General features: G+C 37.3%; 2 protein-coding genes across 2 annotated transcripts; both read right to left on the reverse strand.

Moving 5' to 3' along the window:
• Positions 1–326: 326 nt before the first annotated feature.
• Positions 327–1,371, reverse strand: LOC141629388 (uncharacterized). Its single transcript, XM_074442402.1, has 3 exons — positions 952–1,371; positions 656–845; positions 327–487 (listed from the first exon to the last, which is right to left on the reverse strand). The coding sequence occupies exons 1-3, from the start codon at positions 1,369–1,371 to the stop codon at positions 327–329; spliced, it is 771 nt and encodes a 256-aa protein (XP_074298503.1).
• A 1,217-nt stretch (positions 1,372–2,588) lies between these two features.
• LOC141629390 (L-type lectin-domain containing receptor kinase IV.2-like) lies at positions 2,589–23,707 on the reverse strand. The gene is made up of 10 exons (XM_074442403.1): positions 23,676–23,707; positions 18,865–19,306; positions 10,842–10,845; positions 9,239–10,615; positions 8,495–8,634; positions 7,376–7,441; positions 7,159–7,266; positions 3,719–3,785; positions 3,516–3,593; positions 2,589–3,370 (listed from the first exon to the last, which is right to left on the reverse strand). Exons 1-10 carry the CDS (start codon positions 23,705–23,707, stop codon positions 2,589–2,591), a joined length of 3,096 nt encoding a protein of 1,031 aa, XP_074298504.1.
• Positions 23,708–23,817: the final 110 nt, after the last annotated feature.

Below are 23,817 nucleotides of genomic sequence, written 5' to 3' on the forward strand. Positions count from 1 at the left end.
AGTAGCTCTAATCTCCTCCCCAGTAACAGGTCTCAATAAGAGTAGCTTGTGTTCATCCCTACATCTTTGTCCTTGATCAATGATTTTCCTGTGTATTTTAGTAGTAGCCTGGCTAGTCCCAAGAAGGTGCTGATAATACTCCAGGAATGCTGACTGAACTAGCTCTGGACTGTCACATATATTTCCCTTCATGTCCTCAATGAAAATCACCCTATTTCCATTCCTTCTTTTTTTGAGAATGCCATGGAAGTAGGCACTGTTGGTGTCTCCCTCTTTCATCCAGAATTGCTTAGCCTTTTGAGCTAGAAAACTATCTCTGGCACTACTCAATTTTTTAACTCCTGAGAAGCCTCAAATTCAGCAGCCAGTAACTGAGCATCAGTGGGATTCTTTCCAATTTGTTCCTGTAACTCATGAACCTTTCTCTGGAGTCTGTTAGTTGAGTGCTCAATATCAGTATATCCTTCTTTGTTCAATCTTTTCAACACTGGTTTCAGATTTTTGAGATTTTTAACTAGTCTGAACATGCTAGTGCCCAGTATCCCCTTATCCTAATTATTGCTGACAGAAGGCAAGAACTCCTTTGCTTCTCCCCACATGTTAAAGTACTTAAAGCATCTTTTTCTCTGGGAAATTTTAGTGCTGCTAATAATACAAGGAGTATGATCCATGAGTCCCTCAGGCAAAAAATGAGCATAAAGATCAGGGAGGTGATCACACCAGTCCTTATTAATCAGGAATCTATCAATCCTACTATAAATCCTCTCCTCAGGCTTTTGTTTGTTATTCCAAGTAAAAAGAGATCCTGTAGCATCACTGTCAATAACTCCACAGTCTGCAACACACTGCCTGAATGGCTCCATCTCACCAGATGGAGTGTTACCTCCCACCCTTTCACCAAAGGATAAAACACGATTAAAATCACCAAAGAATAGCCCAAGGACCACTGACCTGACTTGCTATTCTCCTTAAATGATCCCATAATGGAGCCCTATCAGTAATAGAGTTGAAAGCATAGACCATAGTCATATAGAAAATGCTTCTATTCTCAACAGATTCAACCCTCATATGAATGAATTGTGCATTATACTCTAAGAATTGTATCTTCACAGCTTGAGGTTGCCACAAAATCCAGATCCTCCCTCCATTGTGATGTCCATTATTAGTTGAAATACACCAATTATTGAAATTATTTACAACTTTCTTCAAAGCCCTACTCTTTATTTTTGTTTCTAAAAGACCAAACAGTCTAATATCTTTATTCTGTAAGAAAAAATTTATAGCTTTTTGTTTTCCTACTCTATTCATACCTCTCACATTCCAGAATCCTATCTTATCCATTTGAGATTTTTGGAGGAGGACTGTTACCATTTTCAGCACCACTTCTTCTGGGAGGAGATGAGGCTACCTCCTTGTATGATTGTGCACCAAATGAGTCGAGCTATATCCAAAGACCACTGTAATCATGCCTCTGCAACTGAACTAATTTTTTAATTGGTGTTATGTGCCTAGCTTCAGTATTCTGAGTAGGGTTTTGTACTCTCCCAGTTGGAATGGCAGGGGTAGGCACTGAAGCCTTCTTCACCACAGGTCTCCAAACCAGTTGAGCTTTCTGCCCCTTCTTTTGATCATTTTTCTTGCAATCTGTATCCATATGCCCCATTCCCATACATTTTTTGCACTTAACTGGTCTCCATTCGTATTCTACCTCAATTTGAATCACATTACCAGTCTCATCTTTAAATCTTACCTTTTCAGGCAATTCCTGGTCCACCATAAGGACTGCCATCACTCTAGCATATCCTAGCCTCGTTCGTTCCTCAGTAGCCACATCACTCTTTACGTATTTGCCTACCAAGGAAGTTATTTTAGACAGTCCTTTGCCCCAAAATTTCAGAGGAAGATTATGCATTCGAATCCAAGCAGGAACCGAACTTACCTCCTCCTTTTTCAACTCTAAGTCCCTTGTCCAAGCCTTCACGATCATAGGTTTGTTGTCAAACATATAGTATCCTGAGTTTAAAACCTTGTCCTTCATGTCTGCTGATTTAAACCTAACCAGAAACACACCATTTGGCATAAAAGATATTTTATCAATGTTAAATTTTGTCCAAATTCTACTAATAAATCCTTCAATCACCTCCCATGGAGGATTTGCACCTAGAATAGAGCACACAACAGCCTGCTGCCAATATTCAATCTCCTCCTCGACATCTTCTTGCTCAATCTGCATCAAATCCTCATGCTCTGTTTTAGGATCCTCTTCTGGAACATCATTGCTCTGTTCTATCGTTTCCTGTACTATTTCCTCCTCTTCCTCCTCTACTTCATCTACATCCTCTTCTTCATCCTCAGTTTCTACTTCCAACTCAGGAATTCCTGTTATTTCATTAATGTTCTTAGTCTTCACTGCATTCTCACCATCCGGGCCTGCTGGTTGCTCATTAAGGTTTGTTAAAACATTTGTTTCCTCTATTTCTTCACCAGGCGATGATGATTCTGCAGCTACGTGAATACTACGTCCTCTTAAAGTCACCTCACGCTGCTTCTGATGCACTGATTTCCGAGCCATTAGCTTGAAAACCAGATCAACAATCAAAATTAATGCGCATTAACATCTCATTAGGGTTTTTCCGTTCGCTAGTGAACGGACAAAACACCATTTTATACTCATTGAAGTTATAAGTAGCATCAAAAGAGACGGCTTCCCCAAAAAGGGCATAGTTTTTAATTGAGATTGGATCTGCCCAAAAAACCTTACTTAATCTTTTTTCATCATCCATCTCAAAGTCGAAATAAAATGATGGAGACATAGCCTTTTTTTGCATGAAAGTTTCCAATAACATTTCAGCATCATATTCCTTGATATATTTCTTAACATCCCTTGAAAAGTTTTTGAAATCTTCTAAAGAAGCCCCAACATTTTTGTACCCTTTTACATATTCCTTAAACATTCTAAAGGAATCCACTGGACCATGATTTACTCTTGAATTATCCATGATCATTTTCTTGTGAAAGAGATTCAAATTCCTAGATGGTTTCATATGAACCATTGTAGCTGGGGTAACCCTTGCGTGTGTGTGTACCTCAACAAAATCATAAATTTGGTATTCACCGGTGTCAATTCTCTTAAAACTAACCTTAGCTTCACATCCTGTTCTCGTAATCCCTTCTTTTTTAGTCCCCTTGTTCCTACTTTTGCCTTCTTTATTACACACACAGCGCTTGTGTGTAACAATCCCATTAACCAATTTTGTTGAATCTAACCTTGGAATAAACCCACAAACTTTTGAGTATTTGTTGTAAAAATCTATTCCATCTTCCAAATTTGAAAACATCATACCGTTGATTGGTTTTAGATCTTCCGACACTTGGGAATCCAAAAATTGTGTTTTCAGAACCAACTTGTGGGGTTTCTACAAGACAATTTAACCAAAAGGTTGTTATTTTTAAGGCAAGTACATTATATTAGTTAAATCAAACTTTGTAAATGAACAAACCACAATTTTTTTTACCTGGTGCATTAGTCAATGGAATCATAGGAGGTATATCATTGTTCATTAGACCATCAACATTAGAAGAAACTATACTGTCTGCACAGGAAATGACACACAGTAGGAAACGCATTATGTTCCAGTACCAAAACCAGCAAAAATATATTCCATAGGTACACATTACTATGATATTAGATACATGCTTTCGCTACATTTTTGCGTACCTGTTGCATCTGTCAAGGGAAGTACAACCAGTATATCTGAGGCATGGACATTAGTAGCAGGTGTATACTATCTCGCACAGTACACATCTCATTCAAATTAGATACAATAATTCATATGTCACTATACATCAACAATTTGTGCGAGAGAAAGAAGTTTTCGATTTTCAAATCAAGCTAAACATTCATCCAAAAATTTTCAAATGCTATACTAGCTTAATTTTTTGAAAGACTGCTCTACGGTGCACAAAATCATAATCAGTACGAGTATTTATCACATACGGAGCACAAATTTTCCCACCCAAGCCACATTAGGTACACTATTTTAGCTAGCCAGATACACTGTTTTAGCTAGCCGTATACATTTTTTTCAAAATAGCCGGAATGATGTATCTAACACCAGAGATGTATCTTTGGCTAAGAATTTTATTCTCATCGGAGATATATCTTGTGACCCTCATTAAACCACCCAAAAAAAATACAAAAACAAATCGGAAAAATTATCCACAAATAGAAAAATTATACAGAGGTACACATCTTTGTGATCCTAGATACACTACTTCAGATTTAGTAGATACATGTATCGACATTCCGCAATAAGAAAAAAAAAGCAGAATGTGTACCTATAACTTCTTCATCATTGATTCATCCTCTTTTAAGTTATCACCTACAACACCTTAAGCAATTTCAGAAATGGATCCCAAATTTAATTGAAAAAATAGTTCCCAAAAATGTATTTACAACAATAATTCATACCTGAATCAGTAGAAGATGATGAAATTATAACCATCCTAAAAATAGTATCAAAACACAAACTAAATTACCATCAAAATCTCAAAATACGATTAAAATTGGTAAACCCTAATTTTAAGAATTTCAATTTGTTCAAACCCTAATTTACGATTTAAATTTTGTAAACCCTAATCTGAGTAAAAGCTTACCTCTTAGATTCGCATGGGACAGGAACAATAATGGCGGAAAGTAGGATGATTTGCAGCAATGGAGATCGCGTTTCTTCGATCAATTTTTTTTGTTGTTGTTGGGATGAGTTTTTAGGTGAGGGTGAGTTTTATTACCGCGCTTGAACTTTCCTTTTTAGATGGTTTGTACGGTTCGTACGATAAGGTAGTTCGTACCTGAACCCGCCCCTATATATATATATATATATATATATATATATATATATATATATATATATATATATATATATATATATATATATATATATATATAGTGGTAAAAGTTTAGTTAATGCTCTTTGTCACAATGGTTGGAATGTCACTTTTCAAAGAGAAGAACAAAGCTCAATTCCCACCCTTGCACTTTAACTCTTTTTTATTTGTTAGGACTTATTCTCTTTTATTTTAATTTTAATTTTTATTACTTAATATGTTATTTGGTTTTCTAATTTCTCTTTCTCCGACCAAATAATCTTCTTCCCGTTCCTAATCTTTTTTTTTTGCCTTTTACCTTAAATGCGAAAAGTATTTTAATCACAAATAAATAAATGATTGGGTGACTGGGACGAAGGGAATAAATACCACCCAAATAAAGCAGTTCGTTTAGTATACACGTAATCAAGTATTGTTCATTTAGTATAAAATATTCAGCTAAAATACGAAATTTGTCAAAAAAAAAATTGTCATATTTGGTTAAAATATCATGAAAGTGACACATAAAATATACTTTATAATAATATCAGGTAAAAGCATGTATATTTATAGACTTGTAAATCCTTTTATGTATTTTGAGCCTTGAAAAAAAAAATTTAGCCCTAGATACATATAATTCCTGGTTCTGCCCCTAATTAAGACAGAAAATAAACATTAAATAAGCAAAGTCATTTTGGACACCCTGCAAACTTTGCTGGTGAATCAGTATTAACTGCTCCGAACCTCCGAATTAAGTACTAATCAGGCTAGACCTGGCAAAACTCGATCCGACTCGACAAAACCAATCCGCCCGATATCGAACCCGTCTGGCACCCGAAAATACAAAAAAATCATCACACCTGAAACCGACCCAGTCCGATCTGACATAACCCGATTCTTAATAACATCCGATAACCGATATAACCCGGACCTCGTAACACCGAAACCGACTAAACCCAACAAGGAAAAAACCCGACCCGAGTAAGACTCGACTAACCGATACAAACTAACCCGAATAAGACTCGACTAACCGATACAAATTAAGAGTTTTACTAATTATCATTTCATACGGACTATTTCGTCTGAAGTCTTCAGACGGTCTTATGTGACCATTTTTATGGTATGATGTAACCATTTAAGTTGGGTCATAATTTTTTATTTTAAAATGTTAACTATTAAAGCTGGTGAGTCACATATGTCCCGTCTCAAGCCTTCGGACAAAAATGACTGTCTAAAGGGAGAACTTCTATAAGAGTTTTGTGGTGATTTGTTTTATTGTTTGTCATGTGAATGTCAATGGCTAAATTATACGAGGCCGGCCACTAGAACTTTACAAGTGTTAACACTTAGTTTATTTTAACTCTTAGACCCGGTTCTTTTGGACTAAACGGATCTGATCTGAACTGAACTGAACTTATAGGATCTGAACTGAACTGAACTTATAGGATCTGAACTGAACTTATAGGATTTGAATTGAACTGAACTTATAGGATCTGAATCAATCAAACTTATTGGATCTCGAATCAACTTATAGGATCTCGAATCAATCAACTTATAGGATCTGAACTAAACTTATAGGATCCGATCTGAACTGAACTGAACTTATAGGATCTGAAGTAACTTAAGTTAAGTGACTTTAAGTCTAAAAGAACAGGGTCTTAAATAATTAGATGTATGAGTTTGACTAAATGTATTGCTCAACTTTAATTGTGTATATAAGAGAATTAAAGTTCCCGGGAACTTCAAGTTTACATGAATTTCCAATTCATGTGAATTCCCAAAAAGTGTTTGGTTTGCATGGGGGAAGTTAATTCATGTGGGAAGTTCCAATGACCAAGGGGGGCTTGGTGAGTGACTTCCCACATAATGGAGGAAGTAGATTCATGTGGGAAGTTCTACTTCCCATGATTTTGGCAACCAAACAACATCATGGTTTTACACTTCCTAGGAAGTTTAAGATCCCATGATTTTAATGGGCAACCAAACAAGCCTATACTTTTTTTTCGTTGTATGTGAGAGATAATGTTATTTTCTTGACGATTTATTGAAATTTAGTTGAGATTAGTTATTTGGGCCATTTATCCTTTTTTTTCAAAAATTTCAAACTTTATAGTTGGCACAAATGTTCAAAGGAACGTGAATGAAAAAGACATGGCATACAATCTATCATTCTATCATGGAACTTGTCAAGTGAAAAATAATAATTCAATACAAAACTTGAAAGTTGAAACTGTTAAAATGCTTAGGAATTACAAAGTACAAAACAAATCTACTCAAGCAAAAGAAAGATACATAGATGATAACAGAATATAAGAGTATCCTAACAACTAGAAATATCATGAAATCTAATAAGTAGAATTGATCATCTTCATGATAACGGTGTGCTTCATGCCTGCATGACTGCATAAAATCAAAAGTTAACCATTAAAACAGTCGCAAAAAAGTTTGTCTTATGGAAAAAAAAATACCGGCATTTTAATTTCGCATAGAAAAATTAGGATAAAGTTACCATATTCCCACTAGTCTGATTCCTCATCCGAGTCAACCGAAACAATGTTGCCATCAACGTTAAAATCTAGCAAAATGTTAAAGATATGAAACATATTGATAATGTTTAAATAACAAATACTGATAATTTTTAAATAATAATTCACACTTTACCATCATAACCAGTGAGCCAATGTTTACATGTCACAAGTGCTTAACTTAATTTAAAGTAACTTAATTTTTAAAATATAACTTAAATAAACTTAATTACTTATAAGTTACATTTCAGTTCGGGTCAATTCGAGTTCAACTAACAATAGTTAGTTTAATTCAAATTTAGGTGAATTCAAGGTCAATTGAATTCACAATTGAGTCAAAATATATTTCCTATACGTTCGCATTCAATATTATATAAATGAGATGCTTAGTTCATAAATACATAATCAATCGACCAATGGTAATTGTCTTAAATTAAAAATTTGAATACAATATCTTATATATTTTTTTAGCAACTATCTATGTATACTATCGTATAATATTAAAGAATAACCTAAAAAGGACAAATTGTGAACCGTTAATTTAGAACTGGCAAACAGGTCAATCAGGCCGGGTTGGGTCAATTTTGGATCGGGTCGGAAACGGGTCGACTCAGCTCGGGTCTTGAGTTCAGGTGTCGAGTCGGGTTCAGGTCGGGTCCGGGTCGAGTTCGGGTCAGGTCCGGATCGGGTAAGGTTCGGGTCGGGTCAATTTTGTCAGGCCTACCCGTTATAACTGATAAGAATTAATATTGAATTTTTTTGACCCGATATGAACCGCTACATGATTTTTAACCTAACTGACCCGATCCATAACAACCGTCACCCGACCAAGTGTTCCACATTCCGACCCGATATCCGAGGTAAGTCATAACCCGAAATAATCCGACCAAACCCGATCCGACCCAAAAATATTCATGACTCGAATCAATCCGACATCACAATAACCCGAACCTGAAATAACTCGACTCGAATTCGACTCGACTCACCCAATTGGCACCTCTAAATCAGGCAATGTTTGTTCCAAGATGATGCATACAACTAGTCTATCGGCAAAAAAAAAAAAAAAAAAAAAAAAAACTAGTCTATCGACCGACTATCAGTACAGAATCAGTGCTGTAGGTTATAGAAATGACTTTAGATGGTGAAGCAAACAGAGGGAGGGTTTCATTTTCGCAGGTCGACTGAACAGGTCTGGCATCATAAGGAAGTGTCCCAAGCAGATTAGAGCAAGTCCAATGATAAGCTAGTTGCAACTAGTTTACCATTGCCATCTCACTTTTTAAGCTAATTTATTTTTAGGCTACAAATTTATTTCAATGGTTTAACTTGCATTTTAACTAGCTTGACCCAAATTTTAATAAATCAATTAATTTCTATTGGTTGTATTTTAGTGCTAGGGTCAATTAAGCTACTAGCTTAATGAAGCTAGTTGCTTGGTTTAAGCTATACTACATGGAGTTGTCCAATGGTCTAGCTACTAGCTTGCAATTTCTTAAAATTGCAAGCAAGTCCCTAAGGCAAACCATTGAACTTGCTCTTAGAGCAACTCCAATGGCAAGCTACGAGGTCTTGTAGCTTACTTTGACACATCGTTTTTTCAAGCAACACGGCTTTTAAGCTACAACGTCCTCCAATGGTAAACTACAACAAATTTAGCTTAAAAGGGCCCACATAACAAATAAATATTATAATTTAATTTAATTTTTTTTCTTAAATACTAATTAATTCCAAGCATGTAGCTTGACAAAGCTACACATGCTTACAAGCATGGACGTATTTCGATACTCCAATGGTGAGCATACCGCTTGAATATTTAGAATAATTGCAAGCAAGTCCCTAAATACAACCATTGGAGTTGCTCTTAGTATCCCTATCCAAAATTTGCATAACCCGTCTCATACTCGGCCTTGCTTCAGGCCTTGGATGAGCACAAACCATGCCTAACTTTAGTACTAGCTCAATTTGTTCGACAATCTGCCCTTCTAATCTAGGGTCAATTACCTCACTAATCGCTCCTCTCTTCCGACAATCATACACCCAATCAGCTGGATACTTGTGCCCGTCGCCTTGAGGGGTAGTAGGGCTCGTTGCACTAGCTACTTCAAGGATGAACATCCCAAAAGAGAAAACATCAGTCTTAGTTGTCGCCTTCCCCTTTTTACTAAGCTCAGGAGCAAGATACCCTACTGTCCCAACAACATGGGTCGTTTGAGGGTTAGTACCATGGTCGTATAACCGAGCTATACCAAAGTCACCTAGTCGCGCATTCATGCTCAAGTCCAATAAAACATTACTGGACATAACATCACGATGAATTACTAATTGCTCCCACTCTTCATGAAGGTATACAAGTGCCGAAGCTACACCCCTTATAATCTTAACTCTCTCGAGCCACGAGAGATTCACTTTTCCCTCGTTGTATTGGTATTTGTCAAGACTACCATTCGGCATATAATCATAGACTAACTCTCCTTGCCTCCGGCAATACCCTAGGAGTTGTACCAAGTCACGGTGCCTTAACCTCCCCAAACACCTAATTTCCGCCACAAATTCCCTCATCCCTTGACTCGAACCATGAGACACTTTCTTAATAGCAACTTCGGTTTTAGAAGAAGGTAATGTCCCTTTATAGACCTTCCCAAATCCTCCATATCCTAAAAGCTCTTTCTCTTTGAACCTTTTGGTAGCTTTGTAGAGATCCTTGTATGAAACTCTCTGAACCCGATATTCCTTCTCCCAATCATCAAAGATTTCCTCATATTTCTTCCTCCATCTCATGTAAAACACCAAACCCACCATTACTAGCACAATTGACACAACAATCAACAAATTTTTTGAGCCTAGGCTTAGTCGCCTCCGCTTACCAAAACGAGGAAGCGAAGGAAGTTTTGACAAAACTAGACTCGGAGCTTGGCCTACCCGACCTTGTTTAATGTTCCAACCAAGTACATAATGGCTACTAGCTACTGAACCAGTAGACGAAGCCAAACCAACATACATAGAATCTAAGAAGACTTTGGAAAGATCAATCCGAGACGATAATAGGTTCTTACTAGGTCTAGAGAGACCTAAAGGAGCCATAGCTACCTTAACCTCCACATCTCTATGGTCATAATCAATCCAAATTTGAACTGGCTTAGCACCAATAAGATTTAAGGTTTTATTGATACCTTCAGAGCAAGAGAAATATCCTGCTGATGCTGACGCATTGGATATGAGGTTGTCTGTAACACCCGCGAATTTTTCATTTTGACATTTAAAATTAATTTAACCATTTAATTACTTTATTTTATATTTTTGAATTATTTAATTTAATTAAATTTATTTTTAAACAAGATTTTTATAAAAATAACTAGTTTTAAACTCGTGCAAAATTGCACGGGTATGTATTTGAGCCGGTATTAATGTTTTTGGATGTATTTTTTTTGTTTTTTTGCATTTTTATTGTACTTATCTAGTTGGTCTAAATCAGCGATCTACATAATTAATGTTTAAACTTGTTACAAATACGTGTTCACATGCAATGATTTAAGAGGAAATAACAAAGGATATTTTTTTTAAAAAAATATATCGTACCATCTAGTTTTTAAAAATTATGCATGTAATTTATTCGCATTATATGTAATTCAATCCCGTTATTAACTGTAATTCATTCTCGTAACTATGTAATTTTATTATTATTTAATTATTTTTAAAATTATGTAATTCATTTATTTGTAATTAGTTTCATTTATTCCGATTTGTAATTCATTTCGCTTATATGCCATTAATTTCATTTATTCGAAATGTATAAAATTATTTCATAGTATTATTTCATATTATTTGTTCTAAGACGCAATTTGTCGCATGTTTGTATAGCCGGAATTCTGAAGAAATAAATACATTGCACACTAACGGGTCCCACCATAACATGTATTTCCAAAAAAAAAGGATTGAATTAATGACGTGGTACGCCCTGGATTGAGTATTGTCTTCTGAATTAATAAAGATAAGATATTTTAAGGCCTAATTTGTATGAAAATACGTATTTTAGTCGAATAGCATTAACAGCGACAAATAATAGTTTCATGTCTTAAGTTAATATAGACCCGAGACTTTTTCCCGTCTAGTAAGACTGTCACATTTTCATATGTGAGGTTATTTTAATCTCGACCAATCATAAATCAACACTCACCTATTCTCTTATCTTCTTACTTAAACTTTCATTATTATTATTATTATTATTATTATTATTATTATTATTATTATTATTATTATTATTATTATTATTATTATTATTATTATTATTATTATTATTATTATTATTATTATTATTATTATTATTATTATTATTATTATTATTATTATTATTATTATTATTATTATTATTATTATTATTATTATTATTATTATTATTATTATTATTATATACTCCCTCTCTCACCATACCGTCCCCACTCTTCCCCTTCTCCTCCCTTTTTCGTTCTTACCTGCAACAACAACAAAACCAACAAGCTCCTAATGTAGAGAATGATAAATTGTATATTTGAATAATTAATACTGTGAACAAATACATGAGTTTATATAGTACATCCTAGGGTAAGTTAGGTTAGGGAGAGACTATAATTAAGGAGAGAATATAGGTTACAATATGAACATAATAATAATTTAGCTAGAATAAAGGGAGATAATTAGTTTCCTAATTATCTGGTGTTGACTTCTCAACATCCCCCCGCAAGATGGACGGCCTTCGGGAAAGACCAATCTTGGACATTAGCATTTAGAACCGAGGACGCGCTAGGGGCTTTGTGAGTGCATCGGCCAGTTGGTCGTCGTTGGCAATGGGCGTGACACGGAGCAAGCCAGCTTGGACTTTTTCACGAACAAAGTGATAATCAAGAGCAATGTGCTTCATACGGGAGTGAAAAACGGGATTAGCACTGAGACTCGTAGCACCAATATTATCACAATAAACAACGGGAGTGGACGGGAGCTTTATATGGAGTTCGGTCAGCAGGTTTTCAAGCCACATAAGTTCAGCGGTTGCGTTGGCAACATCGATATTCGATTTCGATCGTGAGACCGAGCAACAAAGTGCGTTGTTTTGGAGCTCCGGGAATCGGGTTTGTGAGATAGACAATATAAGCAGCTGTAGAATGAAGGTTGTCATTGTTGCAACCCCAATCGGAGTCAGAATAAGCATGAAGAGTCAAGGGGGAGTGGCGAAGGATGAAGATGCCGTGAGAAGGTGTACCAGCGAGGTAACGCAGCAGTCGTTTTAGAGCATGCCAGTGACAGGTAGTAGGGGAGTGCATGAACTGGGTAATTTGTTCACGGCAAAGGCGATATCCGGTCGAGTAAGGGACAGGTATTGGAGACCACCCACAAGAGTGCGTAACTGGGTAGGATTGTCATGGAGTGGACCATCGTGAAGACGAAGTTGGGCAGCGGAATCCATGGGTGTGTTTGCAGCTTTGGCATGAGACATGTTAGCACGGGTAAGGAGATCAAGGGTGTACTTTTGTTGATTTAGAAATAGACCCTGTTTGCACGGTTGAACTTCAACACCGAGAAAGTATGAGAGCGAGCCAAGATCCTTGAGTGAAAACCGCTTGGAAAGAGTGGTGATGAAGGCAGCAACCTGCGAGGAGCTCGAACCTGTAATAATTATATCGTCAACATAGACAAGAACGAACAAGGTATGAGTTCCGTGATAAATAAAAAGAGAGGTGTCACTGATTGAATTTATGAAACCCGTGCTGAGGAGGTATGAGCGTAGCTCATGGTACCAGGCCCTCGGGGCTTGCTTCAACCCATAGAGAGCCTTTCGAAGTTTGCAGACATGGGTCGGTGTGGCAGGATCGACAAAACCCGGGGGTTGAGCCATATAAACAGTATCAGTGAGGGTGCCTTGGAGGAAGGCATCGTTGATATCGAGTTGGCGAAGTGTCCAATCATGGGTAACTGCGAGACTGAGTATTAAACGGACGGTGGCGGGTTTTATGACTGGGCTGAAGGTTTCGGAATAGTCGAGACCGGGTCGTTGATGAAACCCTTTCGCGACAAGACGGGCTTTGTGCTTGTGAATTGTTCCATCCGGGTTGTATTTTGTGCGATAGACCCATTTGCAACCGACTATGTTTTGACCCGGGGAGGGGGGAACGAGTTCCCAGGTACCGGTTGGTAGTGAGGGCAGTGAATTAGGTTTCCATGGCGGCTCTCCAGGTCGGGTCAAGGAGAGCTTGTTTCACAGTGGTGGGCTCGGGAGATTTGAGTTGAGCGGTGAGGTTTAGTTTGTTTATAGGTTTAAAGATATTGTGGGAGGCCCGTGTGGCATGAGGGTGAGGATTGGGTGGTGGAGAGGGAGGACGATCAGGGGAGGTGGCTGGGGAGGATGTGGGTGTGGTGGTGGAGGTTTGCGGGGTGGCAGGAGAGGTGTGGGCAGAAGCGTTGGGGACTGTGTGTGGGGTTTGGGGAGTGGTAGAAGTAGCGGAAGTTGTGTCTGGGGTGATTGGGGATGTAGGCGAGGTGGGGGATTGGTCGGGTTGGGTCGGGGAGGCAGGGAGGAGAGGGACGGTGAGGTTGCACCATTCAGTAGAGGTGGGGAGTGGTTCAGAGGGTGACGTGGTGGTGGCAAAGGGGTAAGTGTCCTCGACGAAACGAACGTGGCGAGAGCTATAGACTCGATTTGTGGAAGGGTCAAGACATAAATATGAGTGTTGTGAGGGTGAGTAACCGATGAATACACATGCGATGGACCGGGGGTCGAGTTTATGGTGAGTGTAGGGCCGGAGCCACGGAAAGCGGACTCGCCAAATTGTGGAAATTGTTGTATTTGGGGTGTTGTTTGAAGAGACGAAAATAGGGTGAGTCTTTCTGAAGAGTTTGTGTTGGCATTCGATTAATGAGATAGACAGCTGTCTGAAAGGCATAGGACCAATATTTGAGAGGCATGGAGGCATGAGCGAGAAGAGCGAGGCCGGTGTCCACTATGTGACGATGTCGTCTTTCCGCAAAGCTGTTGTGTTCCGGGGTGTGGGGGGGGGTGAAGTAAGGTGCTGTATTCCGAATTTGTCGAGGTCCGATTTTAATTTTTCAAATTCTCCTCCATTGTCGGAATAGAAGGTAAGGATAGGTCGAGAAAATTGTTTCTCAACAAGAGTTTTAAAGGTTAGGAAAGTGGAGTGGGTGTCGGATTTATTTTTTAACGGAAATAGCCAAGTAAATTTAGTGAAGTGATCAACGAAGATTACGTAATATTTGTAATTATTAATAGAATATATTGGAGATGACCATAAATCACTAAAAATTATTTCAAGTGGATACTGAGATTTTAGAGACGAGGCAGTGAAAGGTAACTTGTGACTTTTATATAAGTGGCAAGATTTGCAATCAATATTATTTGGCATAATAGTCTTGGAATTAAAACAGGAAACAATATTCTTTAAAACAGAAACATGGGGATGGCCAAAACGGTGGTGCATCTCGGTGGAGGTGAGGGAGACGGCATGAGCTTGAGGCGAAGACGACATCGGCCAATGGTAGACTCCGTCTTTCGCTGGTCCCGTAAATAAGATTGCTCCACTAGTTCGGTCCTTCACAACAAAAGAATGAGAACAAAAATCAATTGTTGCATTGTTATCGAGACAAAACTTTGAAACAGATATAATATTCTTGTGCATAGAAGGAACATGAAAAACATTTTGGAGTTTAAAAGAGGAGATGGAGGTGGAACCAGTGTTAAGAATTTGGAGACCGGAGCCATCGCCTATGACAATTTCATCGGTACCGTAGTAAGGTTGATGGAGGGCAAGGTTTTCAAGGTCAGCGGTGACATGGTGGGATGCGCCGCTGTCGAGAAGCCATGGGTTGGGCACGGGTTGCTGTTGAAGGTTGGTGGGGTTAGCTTGGGCCGAGCGGACTGGGGTGCGTAGGTAGGGGGGACTTTGATGTCGGGGTACAAGGATTTGAAGATCGGGCAATAGGAAAGGGTGTGGCCTTGTGTGTGACACCATTGACATTTACCTTTGAACGGGTTTTTGGGGTTTTGGTTGGGAACGGGTGGTGGGGTGATGTTGGCAGCGGAGTGGGGGGTACGATGGTGGGAAGTGGAGTTGTGGCGGGCGTAGGTGGGATGGGCAATAGCGGGGAAGTCAGTGGTAGTGGTGGAGCGAGTGTCGGCTTGGGCTAGGGCGAGCTCTCGATTGATGAGTTTTTCGAGCAACTCAGGGAAGGATATGGAGTTATCGCGAGCGTTAATAGCATCGATGACGGGCTGATATGTAGAGTCGAGGCCTTCCAGAACTTGATCGGTTATATCCTCATTGGGAATAATCGTACCAAGTAGAGCGAGGTCATCGACAATGGTTTTGATGCGGGTCATGTATTCGGAGATGGAAGAGGTGCCTTTGGTTGTATTTTTGAGTTTATGACGGAGTTGTTTGATGTGACCACGGGAGGGACGAGCGTAAGATGTAGCAAGGACATCCCACGCTTCACGGGTGGTGGAGACACGGTTGAGGAGGGGACTGACAGTGGAGGTTATGGTGCTAGCCAGGGCGCTAAAAAGGAGTTTGTCCTGCCTATACCATGTATTGAACGCGGGATTAGGGGTAGGTTATTTATCAGTAGCCGAGGCTATGATTTTTGGTGGTGGTGCAGTTCCGTCAATGTAGGACGATAGGCCATACCCATCAAATAGCGACTCAAGTTGTGTACGCCATTGACGATAATTTAAGCCATCGAATTTTGTGACGGAATGCACATTAAGGAGAATGAATGAGATTTTTGGTTCATCAGGATTTGGGAGGGTGGCACCCGACATGTTTTCGGGAGTGGAAGAAGGGGCGAAAATTTATGATGTCGGGAGAGGAACGAACCTTTCTCCTGATACCATGTAGAGAATGATAAATTGTATATTTGAATAATTAATACTGTGAACAAATACATGAGTTTATATAGTACATCCTAGGGTAAGTTAGGTTAGGGAGAGACTATAATTAAGGAGAGAATATAGGTTACAATATGAACATAATAATAAGTTAGCTAGAATAAAGGGAGATAATTAGTTTCCTAATTATCTGGTGTTGATTTCTCAACACCTAACACCTTCCTCCTTCCGTCACTTCTAAAACCCAGATTTCTCAACCAAATTCCATAATTTTTGTACCTTTAGCTTCCCCTCTCCTTCCTCCTTCATTCTAGGTAAGAAAGTCGAGTTCTTGTCAAGTTTCGTTTAAGACCCGTCTTGTACAAACCGCGGTTCAGCTGAAAACTCATTCTTGTGCTAGGTGAAGGACTCGAGGACCCATACGGGAATTCTGGACGACTCACTCGAAGATTGAAGAAGTTATAAGGTAACGGTGATAGGTTACTCGACAAAAACGTCAAAATTTTCGTCTTATGTGTCGTTTTATATGTCCGTTTAGTTCTTTACGTTTTTTCTTCATTTGTATGGTAAATTTCGTCTCATAGTGGTGTTTGTATTGGACTGTTTTGATCCCCGAACTCTGTTTTGAGTTCCGTGAGTCCAGGTTATGGCTCACATAGACGGATGGTTGTGGTTGAGTTGATGCTGATTTTGGGAATGTTTTGGGCTCGCTTTATTCATGTGAATTTCCGTCTTTTTCATGCTTGAAAATCCGTCTTAAATTCGTCTCAAAATTGGCTGTCCATTGTTGCTGGAAATTCCGTTGTACAGGCTGTCTCGATGGAGCCGTGTTTGGCGCGGTTTCATGTAGTTTAGTGGACTGATGTTGGCTCGGTTTTGGTGGCTGATTGAGTGGTCAGTCCTGGATTTTGTGTCATAGTATATGTAACTATGTGTATGGAATCAATGCTTCCGTGAATTTGGAATTGAATTCTCAATCAATCTAAAATGTTCCTCTGCAGTCGTCATCTTTCATTTCAATGCCATGCTACACTATTTTTTTTTTTTTTTTATGCAGAACTGCAGGTGTAATGTGTATATCATATGCTTTGGGATGTTTCAGTAGTTATTAAAGTTGATTTATATTTGGAGTATAAGTGATTGGATAGAGATGATGGTTTGACGTACCTGTGTCTTTGTATTTGATCATCACTGTCCTATTTGTGCAATTAGTAATTTAGTATATACTTGGTTGATATCATAATTTCGAAATGGCATGGTGTATGTTTGTCGGAGTTTCATGCATTTGTGTTTCGTATTAGTTAATTCATTCATTATCGCTCGTTATATTTTATTTATTTGGCATGTTAATTTATGAAGTGGAATATTTATTAATATAATACATGTATGAAATATTTATTATAAATAGTTACTTGTTAGGGGTCGTATTCTAGATAATGTCTTGTATTGTTCGGTCGTGAGAGTCTTGGTCCTATCGTATACTAGAGGTGAGCTATAAGCCCTCCAGTTGCGATATGATCGTCGGGATTGATATTCCCATCCGTACTTATGGTGAGATGCAAGCCATAAGTATGAATGTGACATTAGTAATCCCGTCCCAGATACTTTATGTGTTGTGCCTCAGACATGTTTTAAAGGTAACCTCTGAGTCCGGCACTTGTTTGTAGTATTTGGACATGTTTTAAAGGTAACCGCTGAGCCAGATACTTTATGTGTTGTGCCTCGGACATGTTTTAAAGGTAACCTCTGAGTCGGGCACTTGTTTGTAGTATTTGGACATGTTTTAAAGGTAACCGAGCGAGCAGGATACTTTAGAGGTTGTGCCTTGGACATGTTTTAAAGGTAACCGCTGAGCCAAGGTACTTAAGGATTTGTGTCTCGGACATGCTTTAAAGGTAGCCTCTGAGCCGGATGCTTTACTTTATATGTGATGTTAGTAGTCCCATTTCGTGTTTTGTATGTTATTTGGCTTTCAAAGTTCATGGCTAAGTTTCCATTCACATGTATTATGATGTTAGTTTTGTTTATTCGTGACATATGATATTCTATCGTATTTATAGTTGTATTATCATTTATGACGTTTTAGTTGGATTGTCTCATATATATGTATCATATGCCTTATCTATGATCGACTACGCATGTTTTGAATGTTAATCTCATGTCTCAGTGCTTCCATTGATTAGTTATATTTATGATGTTCTAATATGTTTCTATTTATCTGTGTTTCGACATTTTGTGGCTGGGAGAACCTTGAGTTACTCCCCACTGACTGTGTCGTTCATGTTTACATGAATGACAGATTGTGAAGATGTTTACGTGGGGAAGACGTGTGGGCTAGCGAGAACTAAACCTTGGACTAGTAGTCGGTTTATTAGGATTGCTTAGACTCACCATTTATCATTTTGTCATTCGAGGGATATATTTTCCCTCACCTTTGACTATCACGTTTGTATAAACTTAACTTTATTTCCGCATTCTTTATTTATGTTTTAGATTTTAATGAATCCGCGCTTTAAACTTTAAAAGTTTCAAAAATTTCCTAAAATTCCGCATTTTATTATTGTATTTCTCTTACCATTTTTTGCGGGGGTTCATATTGTCGACATCAATCCCGACATGATTGCTGTCAATGTCCCCAAATTCAAAGTCTTGGATAGTATCCAACTCAACTGCAAACAGGTGGTTCGACGAGTTCCCAATTGTTGATGCGTTAAATAGCCCAAAATATTTTCCTGGTGTACCCAGGTGAAAATCCATAGACGGAGAAATGAAAAAGACGATTCCATGGCCGCTTATAACTTGAATTTCAGGGAACATGGCGAAAACAAAGGTGATTGAAAAGGAAAAAGATGATGATGATTTGTAGTTGAGAGGGGATGGGAAGAAAGCATGAGTTGTTAGCTGTTTTGAGGTGTTGGTTAACTGTAATAAGCCATTTTTGTGTATTATGGCCCCGCCGTCAAGCCGAAGCTTGGCTTGTTGGAAGCCATTGAAGGTGAAGTGCTGTAAGTTCTGGGCAAAGGATATGAACAAAAATGTGCATAGATAACGTGATAGATAAGATTATAGAGGAGATTATAGAATGCATAAGAGAATCGTATTATTCATAGATATATCTTACCTGATATATATGGTGCACTATTTATATAGCTTACATCTATATTAAACGCTAACCCTAGTTATGCAAACCCTAGTGGGCTTAATATCCTACTCCCCCCATTCAAGTCCACATTACAAGTTTGCCTTTTTCACATTTGCCAACGTGTGTTTTACGCGTTAAATATCTTTAGTTACGTGTTTGCAAAAATTATAAAAGTTAGATATATTCTTAATGTACTCCTAAAGACGAATTAAATAAAATCACACAAGAATATATTTTCACTTATGTATCGAGAAAAAATCGAAATTGAGTGTTCACTCGTGAATAGTGTACAAAAGAGAAACTTGTAATGTGGAGTTGAATGGAGGGAGTAATAGATATAATAAGGTGGGTGTTATTGGCCATGATTGAATAAATGAAACTTGTACACCCTGATATATTTGTGGACTGACTGAAAAATGAGAAATAAATAAAAATGAATAAAGAGCAGGTGTTTGTGGAAGTTTTTAGGTTTTGAAAAGGTTTTTAACATTATCACCTGATATGCTTTTTTTTTTCTTTTTTTTTTTTTATTAGGTAATAAAACTAGATTGATCCTCTAAGGTAGGAATTACCTATCTCATCCTTTCGAATGATGGAGGTAAGTTGAAGCCACCGGGTTTCAAACCACCTCGAAAGGTTTGGACATGAATGTCCAATAGAAGCCATAAAGTCGGCAACTTTGTTGGCTTCACGAAAGCAATATTTAATTATCACTTCATCAAAGAACTGAAGATCTAATTTTACATCCTTGATAATACTAGAAATTTCCCAAGGAATTTGCCAAGTATTACGTATTGAGTTGATAACACATAAATTATCACCTTCTACAATTAACTTCGAGATTCCTAAGTATTTAGCTGCTAAAATGCCTTCTTTTAAAGCGAGAGCTTCAGCAACAAGAATACTATTAGATCCTCACTTTTTTGCTCTTAGCAAAATGACTTTACCATTATGATCTCTTATAGAATATCATAGAGCAGCTTTATTACCATTTATTTTTGATCCGACAAAATTTAGCTTTAGAAACCCATTTTTAGGTTTCTCCCACCAAATTTCTTCCTTACTAGCTAGTAGTATTTCTAACTGACACGTCTTTATCAGGATTGTTAAGATCCTTATGTCTAGCCTCATTCCAAATCTTGATGCTATTATTACATAAAAGGATAATTTTGCTAATATTAAACTTAACATCATTAAAAATAATGTCATTTCTATGGAACCATGCATTCCACCAAATAAATACAATATTAATGAAGTCGGCTTTTGGAATTATAATTTTAAGATGATTAAGTTTCCCTATAAAGCTTTGACTTGCAATATTTTCGTAAAGCTAATGATATTCATCTCTTAGATTACTGATGCAATCAAGGAACACTTGAAAAAGAAATGATCTTTATCTTCAATTGGATGATTTGCACAAAACACATTGAGGTGGGACAATTATATGATTTCTTAGAAGCCTACTTTTCGTAGGGAGATCATCTACACAAGTTTTCCAAAGAAAAATTTTCAATTTTGGAGGAACATTTAGTTTCCAAATCCAGTAAAATTCACATTTGTCAATATTTCTATCGAAAAAGCCTTGGGCTAACCATGTCGCTGTTTTGGTCGAGAAATTTCCATCCACAGACAACCCCCAAAGAAGGGTATCTGGAATATCATTATGCGGCAATGGAATATTAGCTATTTGGTTAACAATATCATTATTTACTATATCTGATAACTTACCAACATCCCATTGTTTATCAGGTGTTATGAAATCTCTAACCAAAAGATTTAAATCAAGGTTACTATGACCATCTATATTTCTAGTAAGAGGATAAGAAAAAACCCAATTGTCAGTCCAAAATTTGATATTGCTACCATTACCTACCTGTTATCTCAACCCCTTTCTAAACATGTCCCGAATACTCATGAGTTTACGCCATTTCCAGGAGCAAACTGAATTAGGCTTATGTTCAAAAAGTGAACAATTTCTCAAATATTTCTTAGTTACCATTTTGACCCATATATTATCCTTTTCCATAAGTATTTTCCATAAAAGTTTCATTTGAAGGACTCTATTAGCTATTTCAGAGGATTTTATCCCTAATCCACCAAGAGACTTTGGTAAACAAACTTTATGCCAACCAATTAAATTAGGAGAGCGACGTGAAGGATTCTTATTTCATAAAAAATCTCTATTAATTTTGTCTAATCTGTTATGGATACTTGAGGGAAGGAGGAAACTTTGCATTTGAAAGGTTCCATTCGCGGCAAGATTAGCATTAACAAGAACCAGTCTACCTGCTTGCGATAAAGAATTCGCTTTTCATTTCGATAATTGAGCGCATGAGGAATTAACAATACTTTCAAACATATTTTTAGTCACTCCGCCGTCAATCAAAGGACAACCTAAGTACTTACCCAAATGAGCTTCTTCGTTCATACGAAGAATACCTCTAAAAGACCCACGAAGTGAGCGGTCAATATTTCTAGTGCACTGGAAAGTCCATTTGTCGAAATTAACAAATTGTCTAGAAATCGTGCAAAATTTATCTAAAATAGATTTAATAGTTCTACAACTCTAATTAGAGGCTTTAGCAAAAATGATAGTGTCATCCGCAAAAGCCAAGAATGGAATTTTTTCCAATCCCGGTCCAATTCTAATACCAATGTCATTAGAACTAAGATCGCTATTTTTTTTGTAGAGATCTTGCTAAAACTTCAGCACACATAATAAAAATATATGGCGAAAGTGGGTCTCCTTGTCTAATACCTCGAGTAGGTGTGAACACGTTCCCCGATCTTCCATTTACAAGGACCGAGAAAGAAACAGTTTTAATACATTCCATAATCCAAGAAATCCAAGTACGATTAAAACCCATTTGCGTAAAAGTCTCTTTAATAAAGTTCCATTCAAGTCCATCATATGCTTTCTCCATATCAAGTTTAATTGCAATCCACCCTCCTTTACCTTTTTTACGCTTAAAGGAGTTAAAGATCTCATAGGCTAGAAGGATATTATCTTGAATAAAGCGATTAGGTGTAAAAGCTCCTTGATACAAATGTATAACCTTATGTAATACACTTCAGAGACGAGTTGCTAAGATTTTCGCAATAATTTTATAAATTGTTGAACAAAGACTAATAGGCCGAAAATGGTTTGCTGATTGAGGGTTATCAATTTTAGGGATTAATGCTATAAAAGTATGATTGATTTCTTTAAGGAGTTTACTAGAATGAAAAAAATGCTAAAACTGCTTTAGTAACCGAATTTCCTACTATATCCCAATATTTTTGAAAAAATTCCACAGGATAGCCATCAGGTCCTGGGCTTTTATCTGCAGCTAAATTGAAAACAGTTTCTTTAACCTCTTCCTTACTAATCTTACTCGTAAGAAAATTGTTATCTTCATCCGTTATTATTCCACTAATAGATTTGAAGTCCTCATTTTTATCAAAATTGCAGTGTTGATTCTTTGTAAACCTCAACTTGAACTCATAAGATATTTCTCGCTCAATGAGATCTTGATCAATAAAAATAGCACCATCCTTATTAATAAATTGTTTAATACCAATTCTATTGTGTTTAATTGTAGCATGATTTTGAAAGTACTTAGTATTATCATCTCCAAAATTAGCTTTGTCAATACGAGTTAGTCAAGGAGGGAATCACGCTTTTTTAGCCATTTCATCTGTGCGACTTCTAAAACTGATGAATGGGATGAACCTAGTTGGTTTTGTATATTCTCTAACTTGGTTTTAGCAATTGAAAGTTGTCTAAAAATATTTCCAAAAGTAAACTGATTCCATTTTTTAGCCTTCTGGTTTAGGAATTTGCCTTTTTGAGAGAGGCAAAACATAAAAGACCAATGAAATTGATATTGCCAATATTTTTTGACGACCTTACTAAAATCATCTCGCAAATTCCACATAATTTCAAATAGATACGGGGCGCGGGGGCTTTCGTATGAATTTGGTTATGGAACTTTACGGAAATAGGACAATGGTCTGAACTAGTGAAAGCATGGTATGCAAATTGTATGTTTGGATATATACTAATCCAATTAGGAGAGGCTAATGCTCTATCAAGGATTTCAAAAATATTTTCAGGGCCAGATTTCTTTTTTCTCCAAGTAAAGAAATCACCGGAAAACGGAAGATCTATACAATTAGTATCACTCAAAAATTTACTTAATCTTAAACAACGCGCATTGCTAACCTTTGCACCCCCTTCTTTTTCACTAGGATTCTTAATCTCGTTAAGATCTCCTAGTAATAAGAAAGGTAAATAAAGATTAACAACAAAACTTTGAAATTCATTCCAAAATTACGTCTTCTCAGACGGTTGCGCTGGGGCATAAACAAAAATGAGGCAAAAAAAAAATACATTATTCGTGAGATCACATACTTCACAAGCAATGAATCGATTC

Source organism: Silene latifolia, chromosome Y, assembly GCF_048544455.1.
Source record: "Silene latifolia isolate original U9 population chromosome Y, ASM4854445v1, whole genome shotgun sequence".
Lineage (NCBI taxonomy): Eukaryota > Viridiplantae > Streptophyta > Magnoliopsida > Caryophyllales > Caryophyllaceae > Silene > Silene latifolia.

Coding starts and splice junctions, on each gene's coding strand:
- LOC141629390 (XM_074442403.1), bottom strand. CDS start 23,707: ATGAATTTCAAAGTTTTGTTGTTAATCTTTAT. Junction 7,442..8,494: donor TAACCTACAGCACTGATTCT/GTACTGATAGTC, acceptor ACATTTTGCTAG/ATTTTAACGTTGATGGCAAC. Junction 3,594..3,718: donor TCCCTTGACAGATGCAACAG/GTACGCAAAAAT, acceptor TTTCCTGTGCAG/ACAGTATAGTTTCTTCTAAT.
- LOC141629388 (XM_074442402.1), bottom strand. CDS start 1,371: ATGGTAACAGTCCTCCTCCAAAAATCTCAAATGGATAAGATAGGATTC. Junction 846..951: donor TAAGGAGAATAGCAAGTCAG/GTCAGTGGTCCT, acceptor CCATTCAGGCAG/TGTGTTGCAGACTGTGGAGT. Junction 488..655: donor ACTCATGGATCATACTCCTT/GTATTATTAGCA, acceptor ATCTGAAACCAG/TGTTGAAAAGATTGAACAAA.